Source organism: Bidens hawaiensis, unplaced genomic scaffold (genome assembly GCF_021521415.1).
Source record: "Bidens hawaiensis isolate Kalapana, Puna unplaced genomic scaffold, B.hawaiensis_p1.1 tig00030314_1, whole genome shotgun sequence".
Lineage (NCBI taxonomy): Eukaryota > Viridiplantae > Streptophyta > Magnoliopsida > Asterales > Asteraceae > Bidens > Bidens hawaiensis.
The window spans coordinates 1-24,947 of NW_027505179.1; the positions used below are offsets into that span (position 1 = coordinate 1).

Below are 24,947 nucleotides of genomic sequence, written 5' to 3' on the forward strand. Positions count from 1 at the left end.
TGTTGGGTAGATACTCATACACAAGAAAACTTTCGGGCCCTGAGCAGCTGCATCCTAACAACCTGACCAGGTTTTTATGTTCAAAACTGCTGACGATGTTAACTTCATTATAAAAATCTGCTGCTCTGAATTTGTTGTTAAAAAAAAGTCTCTTCACAGCAATCTCTCTTCCATCCGGAAGAACTCCCTGAAATATTCAAAAATAATGTTTATTTCAATTTTTTGTAATTGATAGCTTAACATAATATAAGAACTGTCATTTTTTTTATGTATAATGTTTATAAGGTAGTAGTGTAGTACCTTGTAGACAGTCCCAAATCCTCCTTGCCCGAGCTTATTGGAATCATTCCAAGAGCTTGTGGCTTTCTCAATTGTGGAGTATTTGAAGTTCAAGCTACTATCAGTAAGAATCTTTACCAGTTTCTTAGCATCATATGAATCTGATTATTATCAATAGCGCAATAGACGATTTTAGCATATATCAGTTATGCAAGATTCTAATATGGTCTCCACCCGTAGAATGGTCAAATAAGGTATGTTTTATATTTCATAGGCAAAATAAATAGCTTAAGAGAAAACGGGTCGATGGTCAACGGGCAAAAATTATGTAAAGTGTATTTTATAATGCACAAAACCATCTGATTCATTTTTATAAAAAATCAGAGGGTTGTTGAAATAGGTAAAAAGTCTGGACACAAACTTTATTGGTCATTTGGTCAATGCGACTCGACCCAGTTACAATCTTATGAAAAATTTGCTAGTTCTGACCCGAATCTTACCCAACCTGCCAGATCAACCCATTTTGCTACCTAATACTAAATCATGCTTTGCTTTAGTATTACAAAGCTAAGTCAAGATTGTTTCCAATTTGCATGTACCTGTTCTTTTCTGTTGTAACCATCTACGTCTTCGTATATACAAAGCAATCAACAATGTAACTACAAGAATCACAATGGCACTAACAACAGATGCAATAACAGCTATCATCTTCCCTGAAACACCAATCAGCAAACATTTTAACTATCTGTAATATCCATTAACATGTTTAACAATATCAAATTTGAAAAAAGAACTCATCTTTACCTCTGTTTTTGGATCTGACTGGAACAGGATTGAGAAAATCGGTATCCGAATACCTCATAAAACATCCAGTCATCAGCGCACGCCCTTCAGACCAAGGCAAGCATCCCAACACAGCTTCAGATGCCGCCTCTAAACAAGCCCTACAAGCATTTGCACTCAATGTCTTCCAGCAATTGGCCAACACATATGCTGACTCGTTCACTGTCCGAGGCCTTGTCACTTCTTCTCTTGCAAAATAACCGCCACTTGTCAATGCATCCCTAACAGCATTTGACACAGCCTGCCTCGCTGAATCCTGAAACACACTACTCTTTCTTGTGGTATTCCCACAAATAGTAGTGTCACTAGGTCCCGTAATTTCCTCATAAAAGCTATAATTCTGGAATCTCATGAAACAACCGTCTTGGTAAACAATACCACCAGTACTAGGGAAACAACGCGAAATAACAAAATGCGCTGAGTCATAGCATAGGATGCAGTCGGTTGTTGAAAGATCACCATAACATTGAACAAGTCCATAATTAGCATCAGGTGCTGCACCCGTACTTGCTGTTGCAAAAATTGAAGATCGAACTTTGTTGCCAAGCATTTCCGTTGTTTGGATGAAGTTCGCTACAAAAGCCGTTTGATTGTGTTCCGTCTGATTATTGCATGATAAGTTAATGATCTGGTTTCTAGGAACTCCCTCTGATATATCTACCAAAACTAGAATTATAATAATATTCATAAGAACCGCAGATGCTATCTCTGTTGATCTCTTCATCCTCAATAAAGATCTTGAAATTTGGATCATCTTCCTCTTCACATGCAGATTGAACTAGCCCTTGCTATGGTGGCTTTATTCTGGTGGTGTGGCTGGTCAAGAGGCAATAATGAATTAGGTAAATTCTTTGAGTAGAAGCAAATAAATAAAGTTCAGACTGAGGCTAAGCAAAACATAAATGATACTTTGGCACCATCACTTTCACACACATTAATTGCAACCCTAACAAATTCAGGAACTCAAACTACAATCTAATTACAACTTGCACAAATTCTGTTATGACACAATAAGCCTAACTCCAACTGATTGCCAGTCATTAAATAACATTTAAAGCAATATAATGGAGCACTGTATACTAATCCATCCTAAATTTGATATCAGCCTTCACAAATTCACAACTAGCGTTGGAATAATACGTCAGACACGACACGATAAGACACGATCACCTATGGTCAGTGTTGTAAAAATCTTGACTAGCCGCCAATTAATCCCTGGACCCTGATTAATCCCCACTGACTAATTTTGGGCCAGTCGGTCAATGGTCAAATCCGGTCAAAATCGTGATTAATCGGACTTAGTCGGCGTTTTCCGGCAAGGTTCCGACCAAAACGGCGGTTTCCGACGAGATTCCGGCTAAATTCAGCGGTTTCCAATGAAATTCTGGCCAAATGTATATGCGCATATATAAAACTGAAAATTACATATAAAACTGAAAATCATAAATTAAAGTCTAATCCAATTAATCCTGATTAATCGCTGGTGCTCACCCCACCGCCCGACTAGCGATTTCTACAACATTGCCTATAGTGCTAGACACGAACACGACACGATAACTAATCACGTCGTTTTTTCCAAACACGAGCACGAACCTAAACTTGTTTAACTCCGTGTGAAAAATTGGCAGGAGTAACAAACTATAAAAAACAAGCTACAATCTAACTACAATTTACACGCAGTCTGTACGTCAACTTCTGATCTGATATCGTCATCACAAACCGTTATAAAAACTAAACAGATTAGATAATCAGCTGAGATATATATATATATATATACACACACACACATCAATTAGCAGTTCGAACAGCATTAACAAGCTCAATTTTCAAATTAGCTAACGAAAATTGAACTTATCGAGCTTTGATTAGGTTGAACATTCAATTTAAACGATGAAATCTGATGAAAACAGAATGAATGCAAAGAGTAAAGTAAAGAATTAATCACCATTTGCTTGTTGTTAAGAGGAATTGGAGCAAATTATTATTATTTATTTATTATTATTGGATGGATTTTGGATTGAGGTGGTGGTGGTGTGTGTGTGTGTGTGTGTGTGAATTTTGATTTATTTAGGGAAAATAGTTATAATAATAATAATAATAATAATAATAATAATAATAATAATAATAATAGTGTGATCAACGGTTGTAGACGCTGACGATAAATTGACCTTTGTTGGACCTACCCCACTGTCGACTCGGTTTGTTAGGTAAAATCTCGTTTTTGTTTCCATATTTTGGGTCTACTTTTAAACAAACAGTATTGTCAAGGAAGTCACACCATATTTTGGAAAAACATTAGTGGCTCAATAAATGAAAAATGATTGTGATTTTTATGATTTTTAGTTTCATCATGAGGTGTTCGGCTTTTACCACAAGTGAGCCTAGAACTGGATATAACTTGGAGACGTTTACAAGTATTTTGTGAATCAATTTTTGAAAAAAAAACGATAACTTTTTTCATAACACCGTGAAGGGCAAGAGCATTAGCCAACAAAGGGGTGACGCCAAGGACACGATATTAATATAATATAAAAATTAGTGGGTGTATATAATATTAAATTTAGCAAAATTTAGTACATGGTTTTAAATAATTTACTAGTTAATACAAGTAAATTTTTTTTTCGAACGATAATTTTCACAGTTAAATTATCTCACTGCAAGAATACGTCGTGCCCCACCACTAGAAATTAGTTATTTTAAGAAACAATGAATTAAACAATTTATAATTATTAAAATTATAACTAATTGTTATTAATGGTATATAATTAAAAAATGTAATATTTAATATTGACAAATAAAATCAATTAGTTAATTACCAAATTTGATTAACTGATTTAAAAGTCAAATAATTTATGAGCATCAATGTAGAGTTACAAGTGTAAAAATATAGATTCTATATTTATACATGTGGCATGTTTCAATGGGTTTGAATCAAATACAAATTAAATTAACGTGTTAAACGTGAGAATTAAGTAAAGTAATTATGTAATTACTTCATAGAGTAATTATGTAATTACCATATGATATAATTACATAATTACTTACTTGTATATATAACTACTCTACTTGATTCTCACGTTTAGCACGTTAATTTCATTTGTACGTTAACATTCCCCTATTTCAATTATGGCACGTTAATATAAAGTACATGGCTTAAAATTGGCGAACTATTCAGATATTAAGGAGGTGTTTGGCCTAGTTTTTTTAGCAAAGCTTATAGTTTTTTTAGCTTTTCTTTATAAAATAAGCTTAATTTGGTGTTTGGTTGAGCTTTTTTAGCTTATGCTTATAAGTTTATATAAGTTAATTTGAATAAGCTTATTTGAAAGTGGTTTTTTAGCTTATTTGAAGAAACTTATTTGTTTAAGGGGGTAAATTACTCGTTTGCCTTCAAATGGTGGTGGATTAATAATATTGAAGCAAGTTATTACTAAAACACTAAATAATGATGGATTTAACAATTTATTAAGAAGTATAATCAACTTGTAGAATAAGCTTAAGTATAAGCATAAGCTAAAAAAATAAAAGCTAGGCCAAACACCCCCTAATTATTATGAATAAATAATGGAATATCATGAATACGAGTAGCCGGCTAAAAAAAGAATTTTTCAAGATGACATTTTTGGTAACATACTAAATTGTATTAATAGCATGTAACAATCGAATCCGTAGAAAAAAAAATTAAAATTTCACTTAAAATATAATGTCATCACATTCATTATATCATAAAACTTTTAAAACATCAAGATGATTCAAGACTTAAATCCTACAAAAATCGACGTTTAGAAGAAACTTGCCGTTCTAGAAAAAAATATTCTTATTTTATCAACAATTAAAAACATATTAGTAGAGACATTGTAAGGCCCCAACACCAACACATCATAAGCAAATAGTTCAATTGGAACTACAACGAAAACCATGGCAGCGGAAACTAGTTTTACAATTCGAAATTAAAAAGCTAATCCAACAACCCGAATAAGTTCAAATACGAGAAATTAACAAAATAAACGAAATGTCAGTCTTCATACGGGTAACTTTACGAGCAGCCAATATGTCCATGATTCATTATCTAAATGGTACCTGAAATCAATCTAATATATATGTAAAAGTCAGCAACGATGAGTAAGTTATAGTTTTATAAAAGTACTTGAAATATAATTATTCATCAATCATTTCATAAAACCAAAAACACATTATAACATAACATAATGAAACGCACAGGGTCGTAAGGGTCCATCATCTTTCTTTCTCTTGTAACCGCTTTCAATCTGTAGCGGATTAACCAACACAAGCCATCGCTAGTCTTTACTTTGGATCGTCTGACCTATAAAGTATATCTATCAACTAAATTTTATATAATTATCTCTGCTTGTGGCCTAGTGGTAAGAGGCTTGTATCATTCAATATATACTAAAGTTCAATTCCCACTAGTGACACTTTAGTTGGATATTGACAATGAATGATTAGAGTTAGCTCTTGTGAGGTTGTCAGTTCGAATCCCGAGCCTACCCCAGGGTTTAGTCCCACAATGTGTTACGCAAGAGAGTTATGCTTTTGTGGTGACACGACGACTGTCAAGTGATAGTCGGCGGTATGGTTTCCTGGGGAAACGTTCAAGCCAAACTCTGAAGCCAGTGTGAGCCCGATTAAGACAACATAGTCTGACCAGATTAAGGCAGTGTGGCTCTCCAAATTAAAAAATGCGATAATCTAACACATAAAAAAATTGTTGTTTAAATAAAAAAGACTAAATTTTGTATCAGTTTAAAATAATAAGACATTTGTTTCCTTTTTGGTGTACCTTTACAACATGACAATAACCAAGTTGGGTTTGGTGGTGTCCTGTAGTTTAGTCAATGGTTGGTAAGTACAACATTGTATTTTGCTGTCTTTTATAAATACTTTAAAAAAATTATTATTATTATGTTATTTGCCATGGTATTCATTTTATATTTTTATGCCAATAATTCACTAGATTTAAAACCGAGAACTATATTTCCCATCATTTTACAATTTTACAAATTGAGTGTAACAAGTTATTTAAACCGAATTTAAAATACCAGTATTATTTGACCTAATTCGGATTCAGGTCTCAAATATATGAACTGGGTCATTATCCGAAATGATCCATTCATAACTGAGTCAGTCAATATACCCTACATAATTTTAGATGTATTGAAGAAATAAGTTATTATGGATGGTTCTACTAAACCTTCTACTATAAAACAATAGGCTTAACCTATTTAGAAATCTATATATTGTCAACATATTAGGTCGATAACTTGTTTATATTTTAACATTGCACAAATTAATTGACTTTTCAAACAGAAAGTTATTTAAAGGCTTAAAGCAAGATATATTTGTGGGAGTAGTTGGTTTCTTTTGAATGGAATATATAACTTTTGTGTGGTCTACTTATGCTTTTTTAATTAGAAAGTCCAATATTGTGCCTATATGAACATACCTAGAAGTGTAGTTTTGGAGTCTTGTTGTGGTTTAAACCAAATGTTTTGATGTTTTTATTTGAAATCAAACCAAAAAGACACAAACACGAAATTTGACCTCAATCAAGATTGATTCTTGAAAGGTTTAAAATGACACCCCTAAGCCATTCAAATTGCTAACTGCGACATATTCATATTCAAACAAACTAGAAACACTTGCAAAACATTCAAATTGTCACTTTAATCTCTTTGATTTTCTTTCGTGGTCAACATGGTAAGGTAAGAAGACCGCCAAACTAATTATATCCACCAATCACGAAAAAGAAAGGAAAACAAAATTGACAGACTACAGTCACGTTTTCAACTTGAAACTACTCCACTCCTTCCAAACAAGTAACACTACCCCACCTCAACCGATTTATCACCCATAAAAACTCGAGAGACTTTATGTCACCCACCACATTATTCAACCGAATTGGCATGCTATTAAACACCAAATCATACTTTGCTTTACATAACACCCATAAACGCAATAAGACAAAAGGCATGGAACGCCTTAGCTTTTCTCTTTGGAAAATTCGTGAATTTGTAGAGCTCCAAAAGGTCCTGAACACTAAAAGCGTAAACGTGCGGAACTTTACATCATGTACACACCACCTGCCAAGTCATCCGAGAAAACCCATATGACCCAAAAACGTGCTCCATGGTTTCAACATGATCCCCACATACCAGACACAATTTCAAATGAACGTGAATATTTCTTTTACTCAAATCAGCCAGAGATGGTAGTCTTTTCAACTCGATCCACAAGTGAAGCCAATACATTGACTTTCTTTTAACTCATTTCAAGCTTAATTGTCATCCATTTTTAAAGCCGTAAGAGAATATTGTTTGGATCTAAGGTCATAAACCTTGAGTATAAACTTCAACAATCAACATTTTTAAAAGTCATACATTATCTATCCTTCTTTTTCTTACAAACTTATAATATTCCAACCATGTGCCACCTTAATTTGAGTATGGATAATTTTGAATGTTGAAAATCAATTAATATCACATCAGTAGAAAAAAAATACTATCTTTGGATGTAACCGAACTGAGCAAGATCTTGTTCATGTTTACTCGTTAAACTTTATCGAACAAATGAACAGTTCGCGAATACCTACCCGAACAAATTTTTTTTTGCTCGTGTTGGTTCATTAACAACATAAACAAACACCTTATTGAATGTTCGTCAACACATATGAACAACTATGACTTCTGTTTGTATTCGTTCATTTAGTTAATCGAACAAAATTCTTTGTTCATGTTCGTTTATATATTAAACAAACGAGCATAAATAAATAAAGTTTTGATGTTTGTGACATCATCCACGACGTCAATAGTTAATTATTTAATGATATTACGTGTTATTAATTAAATAAAGTTGCAAATAATAATATATGAGGTGTAAATCCACTTAGAACAACTTTAAATATGGTTTTTCCAAGTTAAAAGTTGCACTTGATTAAAAAGGTACTCAATTAGTCATTACACTATAATATTTAAATTATCACAAAAAATTACACAAAAATTATACATTTGAAAGTTAATTTACGTTTTGTTTAATAACTAATTAATATTTCTTTTGTTATTACTTTATGTGTTCTGGTTGTTACTTGACACGTTCATGTTCAAAACAGTGTCTTTTATTTAAATATCAAAAGTAATGACTATATTTGTCTTGAACATGAGGGCATTTTTATACAAGTTATTTAAAAAACGATAGTATAAATGTTAGTTGTATTTTTCTATTTTTAGACACGCTTATAGCACTCCTAAACCCACCAATACCGTTATCATATTCATATTTCATCATTTTATGCATCACTTGTTTGGGTGAAAATGATTTTATTGTTTTTATAGGTACAAAGTGACTATGGAGAATAGTCGAAGCATTTGGAAGGCTCATTATGATAAAAAGAAGTTTGGGATGATGGGTCGAAATTATAAATGTCTGAACCAACTCAAAATGACGTGTTGACGAGTTAAATTGTTAAAACAAGTGTGAATGAAGAAACTGCTTAAATCACATTTTCTTAGAGGTGAATTAAATAGGATGAAAAGAGTAAACAATATTTGGGTACTTTGGATTAAATAAAATGAAATAGAAAAAAAGAAATTCATAATATTATTGGAGAGTACGATAGCCTAATCACAAGAAAATCAACTTTCTAAATAAAACTCAATATCGTTGCAAGAAGGAATTTATGCAAGAAATGGATTATGGGTAGGTGGTTTAAGAAAACAAAAACTGAGAGGAACTAATGACAGTAACAGGCTGATGATTTGGGCTTCCTGACTGGGCCTAGAACACAAACATGTAGACAATAATGGGCTACGGTATGTGGTTAATAATAATCAATACTTCTATCATCGCAACGACCTATAAAAAGATCAGAGTGGCTCAAGTTTAGAGTGTCGACAAGTGAACAACATTGGGTTAGACAACTAGACGGAGACATGGAGCAGGTATCAGAACGGCTCGATGTCACGCAGTCGTATATATCATTAGTTAAGAAGGATCATTGCACCATAACTTTCAATGATCGTAAACCGAAACAAATAAAAAGATTACCTTTGTGTTAGAGAGATTGCCTTCATATTTTTCATAATTAAAAAATTCCAAGTTTTAGCATGAAACGACTGTTTCCATATTTTTTAATGTCGCACTGCAGGGGTGGACTGACGTTTGCTAGTATTTTTTTGAATGAAATGTTTTCTTTGTTGGTTGTAAAAAAAAAAAGATTGTTTATATTTTTTCTTTGTTTACTTTAATTTTAAAACATTGGGTACATGCTGCATAACCGCATTTTACAATTTTAAATCCTAAAAAAAGAAGTATATTTAAAATGCATTTAGATAATCACTACTTCAATAAATGTTTACTTGTAATATAACACTAAGACGGGTACCCGCGCGATGCAGCGGGAAACACATACATTTGTCATCATGTAACAAGTTTATGGTGTTCGTTGTTCGATTTGAAACCGAAAAATGTTCAAACGGGTCATTGGTTTAATTTCATCGTTGATTTTTTAGTTAACTTTTGGCCGGTCGTGTTCAATTTTCAAAGGTTCGTTTTGGATTTCGACGAAAAAACCGCTTACTGACGGTTTGACCCATTTTTTTAATTAAAAACCATCAAAACCAGACCGCAAACGCTCATATACGTAAAATGTTATTTTTTTAAATGAAAAAAAAACTATAACAATATGATATTCAAATTAAAGAGAAAAACATGCTCGTTTTTATTGTGTAATTTCTTTAAAAAAATATTAACGTATGAAAAAATTATTAACGCTTAAAAATCATGAGGGAAGTTGAGTTAAAAATGAAAATAAAAATCGCATATGAGTGAAAGAACAAGGATCATATTTGTAACTATTTTTAAAATTTACAAAAGTTAAGCAAAGTGAAGAGGTTAATCTTGTAACTATTTTTTAATAACCATATATAATTCTTTTAGTGGACAAGTTTGCTCTTATCCTAGATGCATTAAATGTTGTACCATGTATTGATTGATTTGTAAATCTCTCTTAATTTACCCTTCTTTCATACATTATATATAGTATACATATTTTGACCCGAACCCATTGTGACAGGTGACGACTTATGGCCAACTTGGCCGCTACATGATAATTTGTATGCGGATTTTGTAAAAGTTGGCAAATAGTGTTTCCAATACAAAAGATTTGAAACAATAATCTGCTTCTAAAACATTGTTCAAACTTCAGCATATGCATGTTACTTCATTCATTAACAATAAACACTGTATTTTATTATGTGCAAATAATACGTACGCGTTACAACTGATCAAAAGCGCGGTCAGTATTCAATACCCGTTACATAAATCACAACCTCGCACACTCACATTTTATATGAACAAAGATTTAAATGTTTTCAAAAATGATATCTTGTGACGACTAACTAGCGTTACCTAGGGTAGAAATGGCTGTGAGAAACCGAAGCAACCGAGCTACAATCATCACGGTCCGAGTGATTCAGTAACTTATTCGTGATATGGTTAAGTTCCATAGTTTTTTCGTCTATAAAAGGAGGATTAGAGGGGGCAGGTAACGGTTCATCATTTTTTGCCAACATTTTTAGTATTGCTGACATGGACGGTCTCAAAGATGGATCTTCTTGGGTACAAAGAAGTCCTACATGTACAACTTTTAAAGCATCCTTTTGGAAATTAATATTGGGATAAATATGCATCATTAAGTTCGGGTCAAATATTTCCTCCACTGTACCTAGCTTAAAATGCTTCCATGCCTGTTTATCCATATATAAGTAACACATAAGTTTTAAGAAATAATAACTTATTGACTTAACTATGATTTGTAAATAATATAGCTTGAAAACTTACCGTAGACGGTAAGCTGTCGGTATATTCTGTAGTTTTGCTTTTGTTGTTTTCCGTGCCGGTAACCACCTCAAGAATTAGAACACCAAAGCTATAGACATCCGCCTTTTCGGTTAACTGGCCGTGGGCTAGGTACTCTGGTGCAATATACCCACTAGTGATATAAAATAAAAAAAATTAAATTAGCAGTCTATAATACTATAAAAGTGTACGTGTGCGTGTTCGTTCATTCATTCATTTAACTTTAACTAAAAAAAGATCGGACACTGTAACATCCTAAAATTTTAATGATGAATAAAGGAAGTTATGTTTAGTGATTTCGCGTAATTAATTAATATCGGGTAAGGAGCGGGTCTTGGACTTGGATTAATTGAGAGGGGTTAAATGAGAATGGGATTTCAGGGATATAAATACCCCCAAAATTTCAAAATATCTTCATTTTTCACCAAACTCCCTAACACTCCAAAAACACACACATACCACACTAACTTCGCCGCCGGACCGAGGGCAGATCCGGCAGACCCGAGTGAGAGAGAGAGCGATTAGTGGTGATAAGCAAGTAAACGAGATCCAAACAAGCCCAAAAAGGTATGATTCTTGATCTTTGAAGTTTAAAGATCCAAGCTTTTTAGTGTATAAACGACCAAAAATGGTCGGGTAGCGTAGTGGGTGATATTGAACCATAGCAAGGGTGTTAAAATCGCTCGAAATGCCGATCAGAAACTAAAACAGCGGCTGCCTGGGCAACTTCGCCTTCAAAGTGACGAACTTCGCCTGCAAGCTAAGTTCGCCTGATGAACTTCGCCTGCAAGCTAAGTTCGCCTGATGGCAACTTCGCTGTAAAGTTAAGTTCGCCTAACTGGTAACTTCGCCTGAGGCCAAGTTCGCCTGATGACAACTTCGCCTGAAGCCAAGTTCGCCTGATGGCGACTTCGCTGTAAAGTTAAGTTCGCCTAACTGGTAACTTCGCCTGAGGCCAAGTTCGCCTGATGACAACTTCGCCTGAAGCCAAGTTCGCCTGATGGCAACTTCGCTGTAAAGCTAAGTTCGCCTAGCTGGTAACTTCGCCTAAAGCTAAGTTCGCCTAAGGTTAACTTCGCCTAAAGTCAAGTTCGATTAGAAAATAAATTAAAAATCTAATGAAAAATGTGTTAAGACAGTTAATGGAAATAAAATTTTTCCAAGCTGACCTGGCAGCTCGACCCCAGCCAGGGGCTCTGCCCCTTGGACCCTGCTAGGGGCTGCCGCCCCTAGACCCCGCTGCTAGGGGCGCTGCCCCCTGACCCCCGTTCGTTGTGGGTAGTAATTAAGACTAGAAAGATGTTATAAGTAGTGATAGTTAAATTGATATGTATACTTGTTATACAGTCAGCCGTGCACAACTGAAGAAAGGGATTACGATCAACGGAGAACGTAACCGTGTTCAGGTGAGTTTCTAGCCCCATTTATGTGTTACGTTTTCGGGGCTGTGTGCATACTCAATATGTTTGTTAATACACTTATCCTAAGAGATAAGTGTATGCCATATGTGGATAATGTGAAGTGTATGAATGATTGCTTGATAGTACGTGAACGATCTTCGGATATTGCACGTACTGTCAGGTTGTAACGCTATGTATAAGGTAAGTATGTTATGTATGTTTATGTGTATGAACATGATAGAGATAATAGAAGAAAGAAATGATAATGTATGGTTACGAAAAGGGTACCGAGCCCTACTAATACTCGAGGTATGATGTATGGTTGTATGGTAACGAAGAGGGAATCGAACCCTTCTAATATTCGAAAACTAGGGACCAGACCCTTATAATATCTGTGATGATAGGGACCAGACCCTTATAATATCTGTGATGTTAGGGAATCGAACCCTTCTAATATTCGAAAACTAGGGACCAGACCCTTATAATATCTGTGATGATAGGGACCAGACCCTTATAATATCTGTGATGTTAAGGAATCGAACCCTTTTAATATTCGAAAACTAGGGACCAGACCCTTATAATATCTGTGATGATAGGGACCAGACCCTTATAATATCTGTGATGTTAGGGAATCGAACCCTTCTAATATTCGAAAACTAGGGACCAGACCCTTATAATATATGTGATGATAGGGACCAGACCCTTATAATATCTGTGACGTTAGGGAATCGAACCCTTCTAATATTCGAAAACTAGGGACCAGACCCTTATAATATCTGTGAGGTTATAGGGCGAAAGGCTCTTTAAAAAGTATGATTATGTATGTAAGGAAAGCATGAAGGTAAAAATGAACGTATGATTATGAATGTAAATAAAGTATGAAAGTAAAAATGAAAGTGAAAGCACTTAGGTGTATATGAAAGAAAGTTAAGAGATTAAGTATGAAGCGTAAGAATGTATTGTATGATTATGTGATTAACTAGAACTCACTCAGCGTAGCTGACTTTTAGTATGCACGCAGGTGAGTAGGATGAGGCAGCTCGCTTGAGGAGACACATGGCACTGAACAAGAATCTGGCATCTGAAGACTTATGATGTTTTAATTTAATGCTTTAATGTTGAAAGACAAAGGATGTTTTGAGACAAGTTATGAATTATGTAAAGTTTTATGAAAGTTTTATATTCCGCGTAAATGTTTTAATTAACTCTGATATTTAGAACTGTGTTTATGAGTAAATCCAACACGAAAGTAGGGCTACCGGTAACGGGGCCTTACAGACACAAACAACTAAATGAACGAGGTTTTCTTGTTTATGTTCGTTCATTGAGATAATGAGTGTGTTTGTGTACGTTTATGTTCGTTCATTAATAGTATAACGGGTGGTTCGCGAACGTATACGAACGAACATAATTGAACATAGACGAAAGAACATAATTGATCGAACACTAAGTAAATGTGAACATGCACATAAATCTGTTAGGCCTAATTATTGAAATTAGACCAAATTGTAATTGGCAATCATAAAACTAGACTAAAGTTGTAATGAGCCTAAAATATTTAAGTGAATACGTAAATGAACGAGCTTAAAAAAGCACATAAATTAACGAGCATAAACGTACGTAAAGAATGAACATAAAACACGAACATAAATAAATGAATGAGACGTGTCCATGTTTGTTTGTTTAAGTAAATGAACAAAAATATTTGTTCATGTTCGTTTGTTTATTAAAAATAAACGAACATGAACAAACCTTCCGCCGAACAGTTCACTGAAACGTTCGGTTCGCGTACAAGCCTATGTTTAAAATAAGGTACTTACAGTGTTCCAGCAATGGCAGTGCTGATGTGACTTTTATCATCTTGAAAAGATCTGGCCAACCCAAAATCAGCTATTTTCGGGCGAAACCTCAAGTCTAATAAGATATTAGAAGCCTTAACATCTCGATGAATAATCCGAGTTTTGGTATTTTCATGAAGGTATACTAGGCCTTCTGCTGCGCCAATAATAATATCAAACCTCTTCTCCCACATTATTTTCCTGCCTTTTATTTGGTCTACAAATTTTTTTAAAAATATATCATAAATCATTATCTTCATGTTTGACACTTAACGCTATCATTAACGGGTTTAAACTATAAAACTAACTTACCAAAAATGAAGCGGTCGAGGCTCATGTTGGGTAGATATTCATATACAAGTATGCTTTCGGGTCCTGAACAACTGCAGCCTAACAACCTAACAAGGTTTTTGTGTTCAACACTGCTAATCATGTTGACTTCATTATAAAAGTCAACGGCTCGGAATTTGTTGTTGAAATAAAGTCTCTTGACCGCAATCTCTCTTCCATCTGAAAGAACACCCTGAAAAAAGCATATCGGGTCAGCCCAACTCGATTTGGTGCGTACCAAATTGCCAGTTTTTATATGTTACCCAGGCCGTCCCTGAGAATTGTTAAAAAAAATTTGGGCTGGGGGGCAAGAAAAATTTTGGATCTTAAGTAAAAGTGTTTTTTTTTATTGGATTTAAACAATCAATTTTTTAGATGGGCTTATTGGGTTACGGTTTGGGCCGTTCATTTTTTTTTAATAATAAAAATGAGCTTAAATGAATTGGGTAATTGGGTTTAAACATTAATAATACACACATACAAATTTTTAGCTGCTACTTAGTATCGGCAATAGGTCTGAAAAAGTAACGCGCACACATATATATTAAACTTTTTAAAAAATTTCGGGCCTACCTAGGTGAACGGGCCAGGGAACGTCGCCCTCCCACCCCTGGACCCGTCCCGTCCTCCCAATTTGTTTTAAAAGGAAGTACCTTGTAGACCGTCCCAAATCCTCCTTGTCCTAACTTATTGGACTCGTTCCAATATCCGGTAGCTTTTTCAACAGTCGAGTATTTGAAGTTCAAGCTACTATCGTTAAGAATCTTTGCCATTTTCTCTGCATCATAAGAACCTGAATATTTTTTAAGCAATCATTATTATAAGTCCATCAACATATGTTTCTTCTAAATAAGTAGTTTAAATAAGCAAATCCTAAACGGTTTCAAAACAACTTATTGTTGTATCGAAACACAATAAGCCGCTAAACAATTAAACACAAACTAAATATTAAACATGATCCATATGGCTATACCTTTTCGCTTTTGCGTTACATATCTGCGGTTCATGATGTACAAAACAATCAACAAAGCAACTGTTAACACCACCACAGAACTAACAACAGAAAATACTATAGCTATTATCCTCCCTGCAAAAAAAAACATTAATAAAATTTCATTAGAGATATAGTTATTTAAAGTTTTTAACATTTTAAAAATGATTAGATTGCAAAACTAACAAGTTGACATGTAAATAAATTCTTTTTATTAAGTGATACATGGATCGGGTCGGGTATGACTGAAAACATACTTATAAGTTATAACCAATTGCGTCGTTTTTAAATATATATAACCGATCGGTTTACCTTAAAAAATGGTTCGTTAATTTCAGTTACTGGGAAAGATAGTTTGATGAATTCTAGGGGTGTTCATCGGTTCGGTTTTCAATTTATTCAATTATGATTTTTATTCAGTTGTAACTGAAAACCAAACCGAATAAGAAAAATGTTTAACTGAACCGAGTAACTGAATAATAGATTCAGTTTGGTCACGGTTAAAAAACCGAGTTAACGTACAAAACCCAAAAATAGTCAATAAAAATTAAAAATGGGTATTCGGTGAAACTAAATAGGATTTCGGTTTTATTGGTTTTGGGTTTGGTTCGGTTTGGAACCGAATAAACATAATAACCAAATAAACACTTATAACAAACAATCCTAAATGTTACCTTTATTACTAGAGCCGCTTGAAATCGGTACATGATTAAAAAAATCCGTATCCGAATACCTCATAAAACACCCCGTGTTCAACACACGTCCCTCAGACCACGGTAAACACTTCGATATCTCCACCGACGCATTCTCCAAACACGCCCGACATGAACTCGGGCTCAACGTCTCCCAACATTGCGCCAACACATAAACAGAATCGTCATCACCCGACCCCACCATTTGTTCTCTACCAAAATAATTATTTTTTCTCAAAGCACCCGTTACCGCATTCCCCACCACCCGCATTGTCTCCTCTCGAAAGTAATCGCTTTTCCTCGTTGCATTCCCACAAACCGACGTGTCGTTTGGGCTACTATACTCGTCGTAAAAACTATAGTTTTGTATTCGCATAAAACACCCGTCGAGAAATGCATAGCCCCCATTATGCGGATAACAAGTGGGAAAAAATGTACGTAACTCGGCGTAACATAATATGCAGTCTTGTGATGTTAAATCACCGTAGCATTGCGCTAGTGAGTTGAGCGCATCGGGTCCAGTACCAACCGATGCCGTCGAGTTATTTGTAGTTCGGATTTGAGTGCTAGTTATTTCCATTATGTGTATGAAGTTTTGTACAAATATTGATGAGTTTGCACTTAACACATTGTCACAATGTAACTTGATAATATTGGCTCTACCATCACCTTTTGATTTGGATATTAATATTAATATCAAAGTGATGAATATTGTAGTTGTATTTGATTTCTTCATATTCTGTGACATTAGAGTTGCATAAAGAAAGAGAGAGTTAATAACTTAATATCAAGAATTTAAGATCATGATATTATTAATGTTGCAAGTGGACATAAGAGAATAATGTAAGTCAAGTTTGGCTTCTGGTCCTGTGGACACTTTCAAAGACTATATATTATTTTCAACAAAAGAACATCAACTTGAATTCAAAGTTGATGAATATAGTGCTTTGTGGGCCCCCCTGGTCTTAAAAAGTATCAATGTTTGAATTTGGTATGACACTTTTATGTATAGTGATTAATAGTTTAATGTTTTCGGCGTAATTATCCACGAACTTTTGTGGTTATTTAAAGAATATTTACAATTTTGTACGAGTTTTTGTTTGCTTAAAGATTGGTTATACTTTGGTCCCTTTATCTTTACTCATTTAAATCAACTTCCAACACGGTTTTCAATAAACACAATTTTTTCATGTGTTAATATTTTTTTTCTTAAATACCACCATAAATTTATCTTTACTCACAAGTTTAGTTTGTAACTCGATCACAAGTTACAAACATATTGATTGTTATAGTGATTTTCAAAGAAGATGAGAAGCTAGATCATCGGATTCCGGTGAACCGAAAAAACTATTTCTAGTAAGAAGAATCAATATATCCGATGCATTTATAAGTTTTCAAGTAAACGAAAATGCTCTTGTAATCTGACCGGGAAACGAATGGGTAGTTTAAGGGTCAACTAGTCAAATCAAATTTAGAAACCGGATATATCATAAATAATATACAAATTAACACTATATGTAATACAAAGTACATTATGAAAGACACTTTTTATTATGGAGTGCTAAATAAATCAGAAAATAAGATTCTATAAGAAAAAAGGTTAAAACATAAAAAAACAAGTAATCAAAATCTTGTTCACCAAACAATGAAAAACATGTTAATAGATTATAGAAGATTCCAGTTAATGTCTTTTGACTACATTTGTATGACAAAATCTAGCAAACAAGTATCAAGAACTTTTGTCATGGTATAAAAAACACAATGGGCAAAAAAATATAGTTTTCAATTCACACACATACTTATCACAAACTTAAATAAAACGTTTATTCAACATGTCTTGCCCATCAATTTCTATAAATGAACATATACCTAAAGACAAAACTGTCCTTAAATCAAGTATCAAATTCAAAACATGCATCCAAAAATCTAAATGATAAGGAGATAGAATAAGATTAAACTGACTTCACAAACAAGTATTTAAATCAACTTTAATCATGTCTAAAACACAGTCCGGTTTTAAACCAAAACCGGATTATGTTATCGGGTTTCAAAGATAGACATTCACATGCCCATGTACGCATATCTATTTATGTTATCGCTAGCTACTTGAGATCAGCTAAAAATACAAAAACAAAAAAACACAAGTGGGTCGAGGTTAAAAGGGCTTGAACCTAAAAAAAAGCTTGTTAAGTAAACAAGCCTGAGACCGAGCTTTACTTGTCAAGCTCGAGCCGTTTCGCGAGCTAGTTTTTTATTAATGTATTGGATATCTAATTTTGTTATAAATGTTTATGTATAAAATTATGATAAAGATAAATAAATATATAAAAATAGCTATAACTACATAAAAGTAATTATTAATATATATAAAAATTAATTAATAAACGATAAACAAGTTGAGCCCGAGCAAACTCGAACTAGAAAAACTACGCACGAGCCAAGCTTGGGCTTTAAAAATTTGAGCTCGCAACAAGCTGAGCTCAAACTTTGAAAATAGAGCTTGAAAAGAGCATAACTCAAGATTGAGTTCTCTGTAAGTTTAACGAGAAACTAGCAGCGCTCGGACTCGTTTCTTTACCGCCTAGTGAAACAGATTCAGAAATAAACTTAAAGAACTCAATCATCAGTTGTAGCTGATTCAATAAAAGATCGAGTTACAAACTAAACTTGTGATCAAAATAATAGCTTTAAAGCCTCATAATTAACAAACAATTTAACAAGATAGAGTTAGTAATATAAGATCAGAGTTCATACCGTTTGGTTATATTGGAATCATGAAGAGATTGATTGGATGATCACTTGATTCATTTCGTGTTCAAATTGTCGGCAGTTTGATTAAAATACAACCGTGGAGAGTAGGTCATAACTAATAGGTGACAACTTGTGTAGTAGATATATATACATATACATAATATAAGTTGTATGTATATATATGTATAGACTAAGTCAGTCAAGGAGGTGGTCTGAGGAGAATGATATAACTCCAAGTCAAGCTGAAAATATTTAAGTAAATAACATTGGCAAAGTTGGCTTTGTAGACAAAACTTATATTATAGAATATGAATACTGTTAAATATATATATTATTAGATGACTAGACTAGAACATGTTGTGTTTTTATGATGTGTACGGGTGTATTACAAGACAACATTATATTATATAAGATAAGATTATATATTCCTTGGGTTATGCACACACGCAACGTATATAAGAGAGATGTTTGTGTAAAATGTTGGGGAATTTTTGCAGAAAAACGGGTATGACTGGAAATCTGATAGTCGTGAGAGTATTTTTAGATCAAAATTGTTTATGTTTTTTAAATGTTTTGACAAAATAAAACTCAAATTGAGAACGTAAATCGAGTATGAATTATTGAGAGAGTTTTATGAACTGAATTAAAACTGTAGTTGGAAAACATTAAGTCTAGTCTAGAAGGATGGTAATAAAGTCTGAGCCCGTCAGGCATACCTGAAACATATGAGAAGGGTATATTCGAAATCCGACAGGTATATATGGGCCTGATATGAGATTAGGATTTAAAAGTTTTTTGCGAGCATGAGACGTGTATGGGTGAAAGTTTACAAAACTGTAATTTATTCTATTTTAAACTGTTTGTGAGCGTGACCAAAAAGTGTGTTATTTGGGTGAAAGGTGGAGTTAGAAATAAAAAATATTTCATCTAGTTCCTTCAACTAGATTATATTTAAAATTCTTTCACTATTTGTGTGAAAGTTAAAAAAAATACACACTTTTCTTACGTTAAATATAGGAAAATTGGTTTTAAATAATTCAAACTATGCCATATTGGTAAATATTAGTCTCAACTTTACACTTGCCTGCTGGCAATACCAACTATTTGTGTATTTGTTTTTAACGGGCCGTGACTAACGGATGTTAACTCTGTTAGTCTTTGTCTGACGTGGCCATCCCAGCTGTCAAAAATCATCTTACGTGGCGGCTACGTGGCGGCTGACTGTATATTTTAGGTTGCTTCTTCTTCATCATTAAACTCAACCATGGAGGTTTAACTTGTAAAAAGCTTCCATTTTATTTTATTTTTATTTTTACAAAAACCCAAATGGGTCTATCTCACATCCTCCGTTCCCATCGCTTCATACACATAAACCCTAATCTCTTCATCACCAGACTCACCAAAACCCCATTTTCATCTGATTCCACCGAACCAAACCCAAAACCCGCTTCCCTTTCATCTCCATGAGCTTTGTTTTCGACCAAATCGATGCCATCGAGAAAGACCGAGCCCAAAAGACCAAACCCTCCAACGAATTAACGCTTGGCGCGAGTCAAATAAAGAAAAAACAACCACCCTATGAGGTTCGGGTTCTGGAAAGTAAGGAGAAGGAGTTGCTGGGGTAAGGAAGTGGAGTTGGTCCATCCATGGCCCGTGTGGATTCAATTGATGGAGAGGTTGGTACAGCATAATTATTTTGATTGTAGGAGGAAAGATGAAGGTAAGCTGATTACGAGTTCGGTGATGATGATGATGGTCGTGGCGGGTTTATGGCAGAGATGATGGAGGAAGGTTTTGATTTCACCAAGGATTGGAAGACTGTGCAGAATACACAGTCAGCCGCCACGTAAAGATGATTTTTGACAGCTGGGATGGCCACGTCAGACAAAGACTAACGGAGTTAACATCCGTTAGTCGCGGCCCGTTAAAAACAAATACACAAATAGTTGGTACTGCCAGCAGGCAAGTGTAAAGTTGGGACTGATATTTACCAATAAGACATAGTTTGGATTATTTAAAACCAAATTTCTTTAAATATATAACAAATTTCATTTTTCATCCTTGAACTAAAGAAAATATCATAAGCCATTATGTAAGTATACAAACAAATTGTGTCCAAAGCGAGGCTAACATGAATGAAATATTAATGCTTGAATTTGAGTGTTTACAACCGTAAAAGTTACAAAATTTTGAGAGAAGTTACGGTATTCATTTATTAAACCTCTGCATCTCATGGTTGCTTGATAGATGTCGAAGACCTACAATGCTTTAAAAATATCACACTGAATATAAAACGAATGTTAATTTAAGAAATAATCGTATAAAACTTTGGTATAAAGTATTTACTAATTCAACCGAGAGATAAAGAAGACGGTTACAACTAAAACAGAATATACATATAGAGATGAGCTTGATACTCATATTAAAAATGGACAAAAATGGGTATCCGTACTGAAGATGTTCGGTATGGTATGATACCTGTATCGAAGGCAAAAAGTCAGTAAAATATCGTTACTGTATTCATACCGAAACCTCAAAAAGTGAGTACTGAAAGTCCCTGTTACCATTTGCTCATATGTATATACATATGTATAGTTCTCTATTTATACTTTGTTTTCATCATCTTTGAACTCTTTACCAAAGATTACACATTATAATAACTGAAGGTTTGAATTTTGAACTTCAAATTATTAAAATCTTTGAAAGAAATTTTGATAAAGTAAACTTTTTTGTAACCTTATATTAAGAAAAGTTAATATTAAAATCACACCTTTAAAAAAGTTGAACTTTAAAAAAATAAAAATTATATGACTCCTTTACTAACTAAAAATAATATCAATGACCTTTTCTTACGTAAATTGTTTTTTTCTTTCTTAAGAATGACAAATTTTTCTTTCCTTTTAACTTGAACCTAGCAAACGATACATCAAACCTATAAATATGTTTTCCTTTCTAAATAAAAAATCGGTATGATGCCCGTTCAACCAAAAACCATAAATCTGGACGACCTCAACACTTGACATCATAGCCTGCGAACTGAATCAATAAGGAGACCGATTCCAAGTTCGACTAGCATGCCATGAAACAAAAGCCTTTAATATATTGTGTTGTGTATCTCTTTAACCTTTTTCGTAGATGTACAACATATAGTTTTCTAGATGTGAGATCTGGTTTAGATAAAATTAACATGCTAAACATGCAAATAACTAGAGTAATTTTGTTATAAAAAATAAAATATCATAATAATAATTACCCTAGTTTAAAAGTTATAGAGCAATAATATTTACTTTATTGTTAACATAATTTCTCAACTTATGTGTACACTTCTTAATATAAAAGTAATTTGTATTTGATTTAAACATTAGCTTCCAAAATCATACATAGCACTATTATTGTCCACAACAAGAGTTCAACCTATATCATATAATAGCCAACTAGTTTTAACTATGGTAGAAATGACTATGGGAAACCAAAGCAATGGAGCTCGACTCATCATCAACGTCACGGTAGTTCAGTTACTTTGTGTAATGCCATTAAGTTCCACGGTTTTTTCATCTATAAAAGGGGGGTTCGAAGGGGCGGGTAACGGTTCATCAGTTTTGGCTAGCATTTTTAGTGCTGATGACATGGATGGTCTTAAGGATGGTGCTTCTTGGGTGCAAAGAAGTCCTATGTGTACCACTCTTATGGCATCTTTTTGGAAGTTAATGTTGGGATATGCATCATTAGGTTTGGGTCAAATATTTCATGCACCGTACCTTGATTGACATGCTTCCATGCCTATATGTCCACAAATGATTACAATATTTGTTTAGTTAATATATGTTTAAACGATACATTTTAATAATAATGACCGTTTAAGGTGATGTAATGCCTTAGGTAGAATCCATATCATTCGTGAACAGGAGAGAAGTACGTTGTGCTCATAAAAAATATCCGACACCAAATATCACCAACGTGTTAGTGGTATTTTCGGCGTGACAATTTTATGAAACCAACATCTCTCATGTCAACGACCGACGAATACGAGATTTGCCTAGAGTGTTACAGAGTTATGGTAAATTTACTGGAGTAAACCATAATTAATATATTCTATCTATAAGATTACCTGTTTTATTGCTAGATCCGCTTGCAATTGGTATGTGATTAAGAAAATTGGTATCCGAATACCTCATAAAACACCCTGTATTCAACACACGACCTTCAGACCACGGTAAACATTTTGATATCCACATCGACGCGTTCTTCAAACACGCCCGACAAGAATCTGGACTCAACGTCTTCCAGCATTCCGCCAAGACATAAACCGAATGATTACCACTTGGAACCAACACCTCCTCCCTAGCAAAATAAGCATTATTCCTTAATGCATCCGTTACACTATTAGCCGTGGCCTGCCTTGTTGCCTCTTGAAACAACACACTCATCCTCGTACTATCATTCACACCTTTATATTCCTTGAAAAAGCTATAATTTTGTCCTCGGACATAACATCTGTCTAGGTAAATGCGCCCCCCAATTTGAGAGTGACAAGCGGGAAGATGAGTACGTATTTGTGCATAACATAAGAGGCAATCTTGTGTAGATAGATCACTATAACATTGGGTGAGTACATAGATTTTGTTGGGGCCACTACCGACAACTGCAGTCGCATTAAGTGACGTGTGCATTGTGGTGCTAATTATTTTCATTGCGCGAACAAAGTTTGGGAGGAACAAGGTTTAGTTGTTATGGATCCCTTGGTCACAATACATTTTGATGATTTCCGATCGCTCGTGTCCATTTGATTTAGATACTAGTAGTGGAAGTATGATCAAAGGGATGAATATGAAAGTTGCATGTGTTGAGTTCTTCATCTTGTAGTTAGAGAGGGAAGTGTTTAATAAAAGTGGTTGTAGATGAAAGTTGTATAACAAAGTGTGACATGATAAAACATTGACCAATTCCTAATATATGTTAAGGCATGCATATACTAGGGAAATCATTACCATTGAATACTCAGATATTGTGTGGTTGATTTTATTAGTCACCAAAATGGTTGCTTTCATGTTTGTATTTAATCAGATTTTTTAAGAGAAATTATGAATTGTGCCCCCGTGTTTTATGGGTAAGGATACTATACATGTATCATTTTAAAATTAAGTGATATGTGCCATTGAACTTTGAGAATGTATATTGTATTTTCAATTTTCTCTCATTTTAAAATAGTTGGAAATATGTGGTGTTTAAATTTTGATATTATAAGTTAAAACCATCAACACTATTTCAATTTATTTCCTGCTTGATGTGATTGGGGTCACAATAAATCAAATTCTACTATTGACTTAAGTGAAGACTGAGAATGATGTATTGTTTCATAACTTTCATTTTAAAACTTTAAAACAATTGTTAGCATTTTGGCCTTGATAATTATAAAAGATGGTTTAAGTCATAAACATAAGTTTATGTTTTATAAATTATTATGGTTAAACAATTAAACTTTTAAATAGCAGGCCTATTAGATTATGGTTTAGGTTATGCAAACTTTGTTTTTTATATAAAAATCGACGAATTGAGTAATTAGGTTTATACATACATACTTATATACATAAATATAATCGGGCCATATATGAAAAATATGTTTTCATATATTCCAAACATGTGGGTCATTGATTATTTTGTGGTCTATAAGCTTCTAGAAATTATATAAAATATATATTTTTTAAAAATATAATTATAATGAAAAGCTTAAGTCGAGTAAGAAAATGAACTAATATTTCTAAGAACACGTGTAGTGGAGGAAGTATGGGAACGTTTTGCGTCATGTGACACCATATCATATTATAGTTGTTTTTTTTTCTAAAATAAGTTAACCCCTTTAAAGCATTACCTTCTTTTTTTGTGTGTGAATAAAATTTTTTAATTTAACATTTAACTAGGATTTAGGCCCGCGCTTCGCGACGGGGCCATT

General features: G+C 33.7%; 2 protein-coding genes and 1 pseudogene across 3 annotated transcripts; all 3 read right to left on the reverse strand.

The window, feature by feature from the left end:
• Nucleotides 1–62: 62 nt before the first annotated feature.
• On the reverse strand, nt 63–1,846 carry LOC143611257 (cysteine-rich receptor-like protein kinase 2; the record flags this gene model as incomplete). Its single annotated transcript, XM_077085506.1, has 4 exons — nt 1,084–1,846; nt 879–992; nt 301–440; nt 63–187 (listed from the first exon to the last, which is right to left on the reverse strand). Coding segments are annotated over exons 1-4 (1,142 nt in total), but the record flags the coding sequence as incomplete, so codon positions are not given.
• Nucleotides 1,847–10,536: 8,690 nt separating this feature from the next.
• On the reverse strand, nt 10,537–19,151 carry LOC143611261 (cysteine-rich receptor-like protein kinase 2). Of its 2 annotated transcripts, XM_077085510.1 has the most exons (8): nt 19,001–19,151; nt 16,229–16,985; nt 15,537–15,650; nt 15,217–15,356; nt 14,546–14,756; nt 14,216–14,450; nt 10,978–11,128; nt 10,537–10,883 (listed from the first exon to the last, which is right to left on the reverse strand). In XM_077085510.1, exons 2-8 carry the CDS (start codon nt 16,980–16,982, stop codon nt 10,542–10,544), a joined length of 1,947 nt encoding a protein of 648 aa, XP_076941625.1. In that variant the 5' UTR covers nt 16,983–16,985; nt 19,001–19,151; the 3' UTR covers nt 10,537–10,541. The 2 variants fall into 2 exon arrangements, with proteins under 2 accessions (XP_076941625.1, XP_076941624.1); XM_077085509.1 differs by lacking the exon at nt 19,001–19,151 and having other exon boundaries at nt 16,229–17,009.
• Nucleotides 19,152–23,056: 3,905 nt separating this feature from the next.
• On the reverse strand, nt 23,057–24,186 carry LOC143611262 (cysteine-rich receptor-like protein kinase 2 pseudogene; annotated as a pseudogene).
• Nucleotides 24,187–24,947: the final 761 nt, after the last annotated feature.

Excerpts from the sequence above, each read along its gene's own strand:
- LOC143611261 (XM_077085509.1), bottom strand. The coding sequence starts at position 16,994 with ATGTCACAGAATATGAAGAAATCAAATACAACTACAATATTCATCACT. Across the intron at positions 14,451-14,545 it reads CCTCGACCGCTTCATTTTTG|ACCAAATAAAAGGCAGGAAA; the intron begins GTAAGTTAGTTT and ends AAAAATTTGTAG. Across the intron at positions 11,129-14,215 it reads ACTGCCATTGCTGGAACACT|TGGGTATATTGCACCAGAGT; the intron begins GTAAGTACCTTA and ends TTATATCACTAG.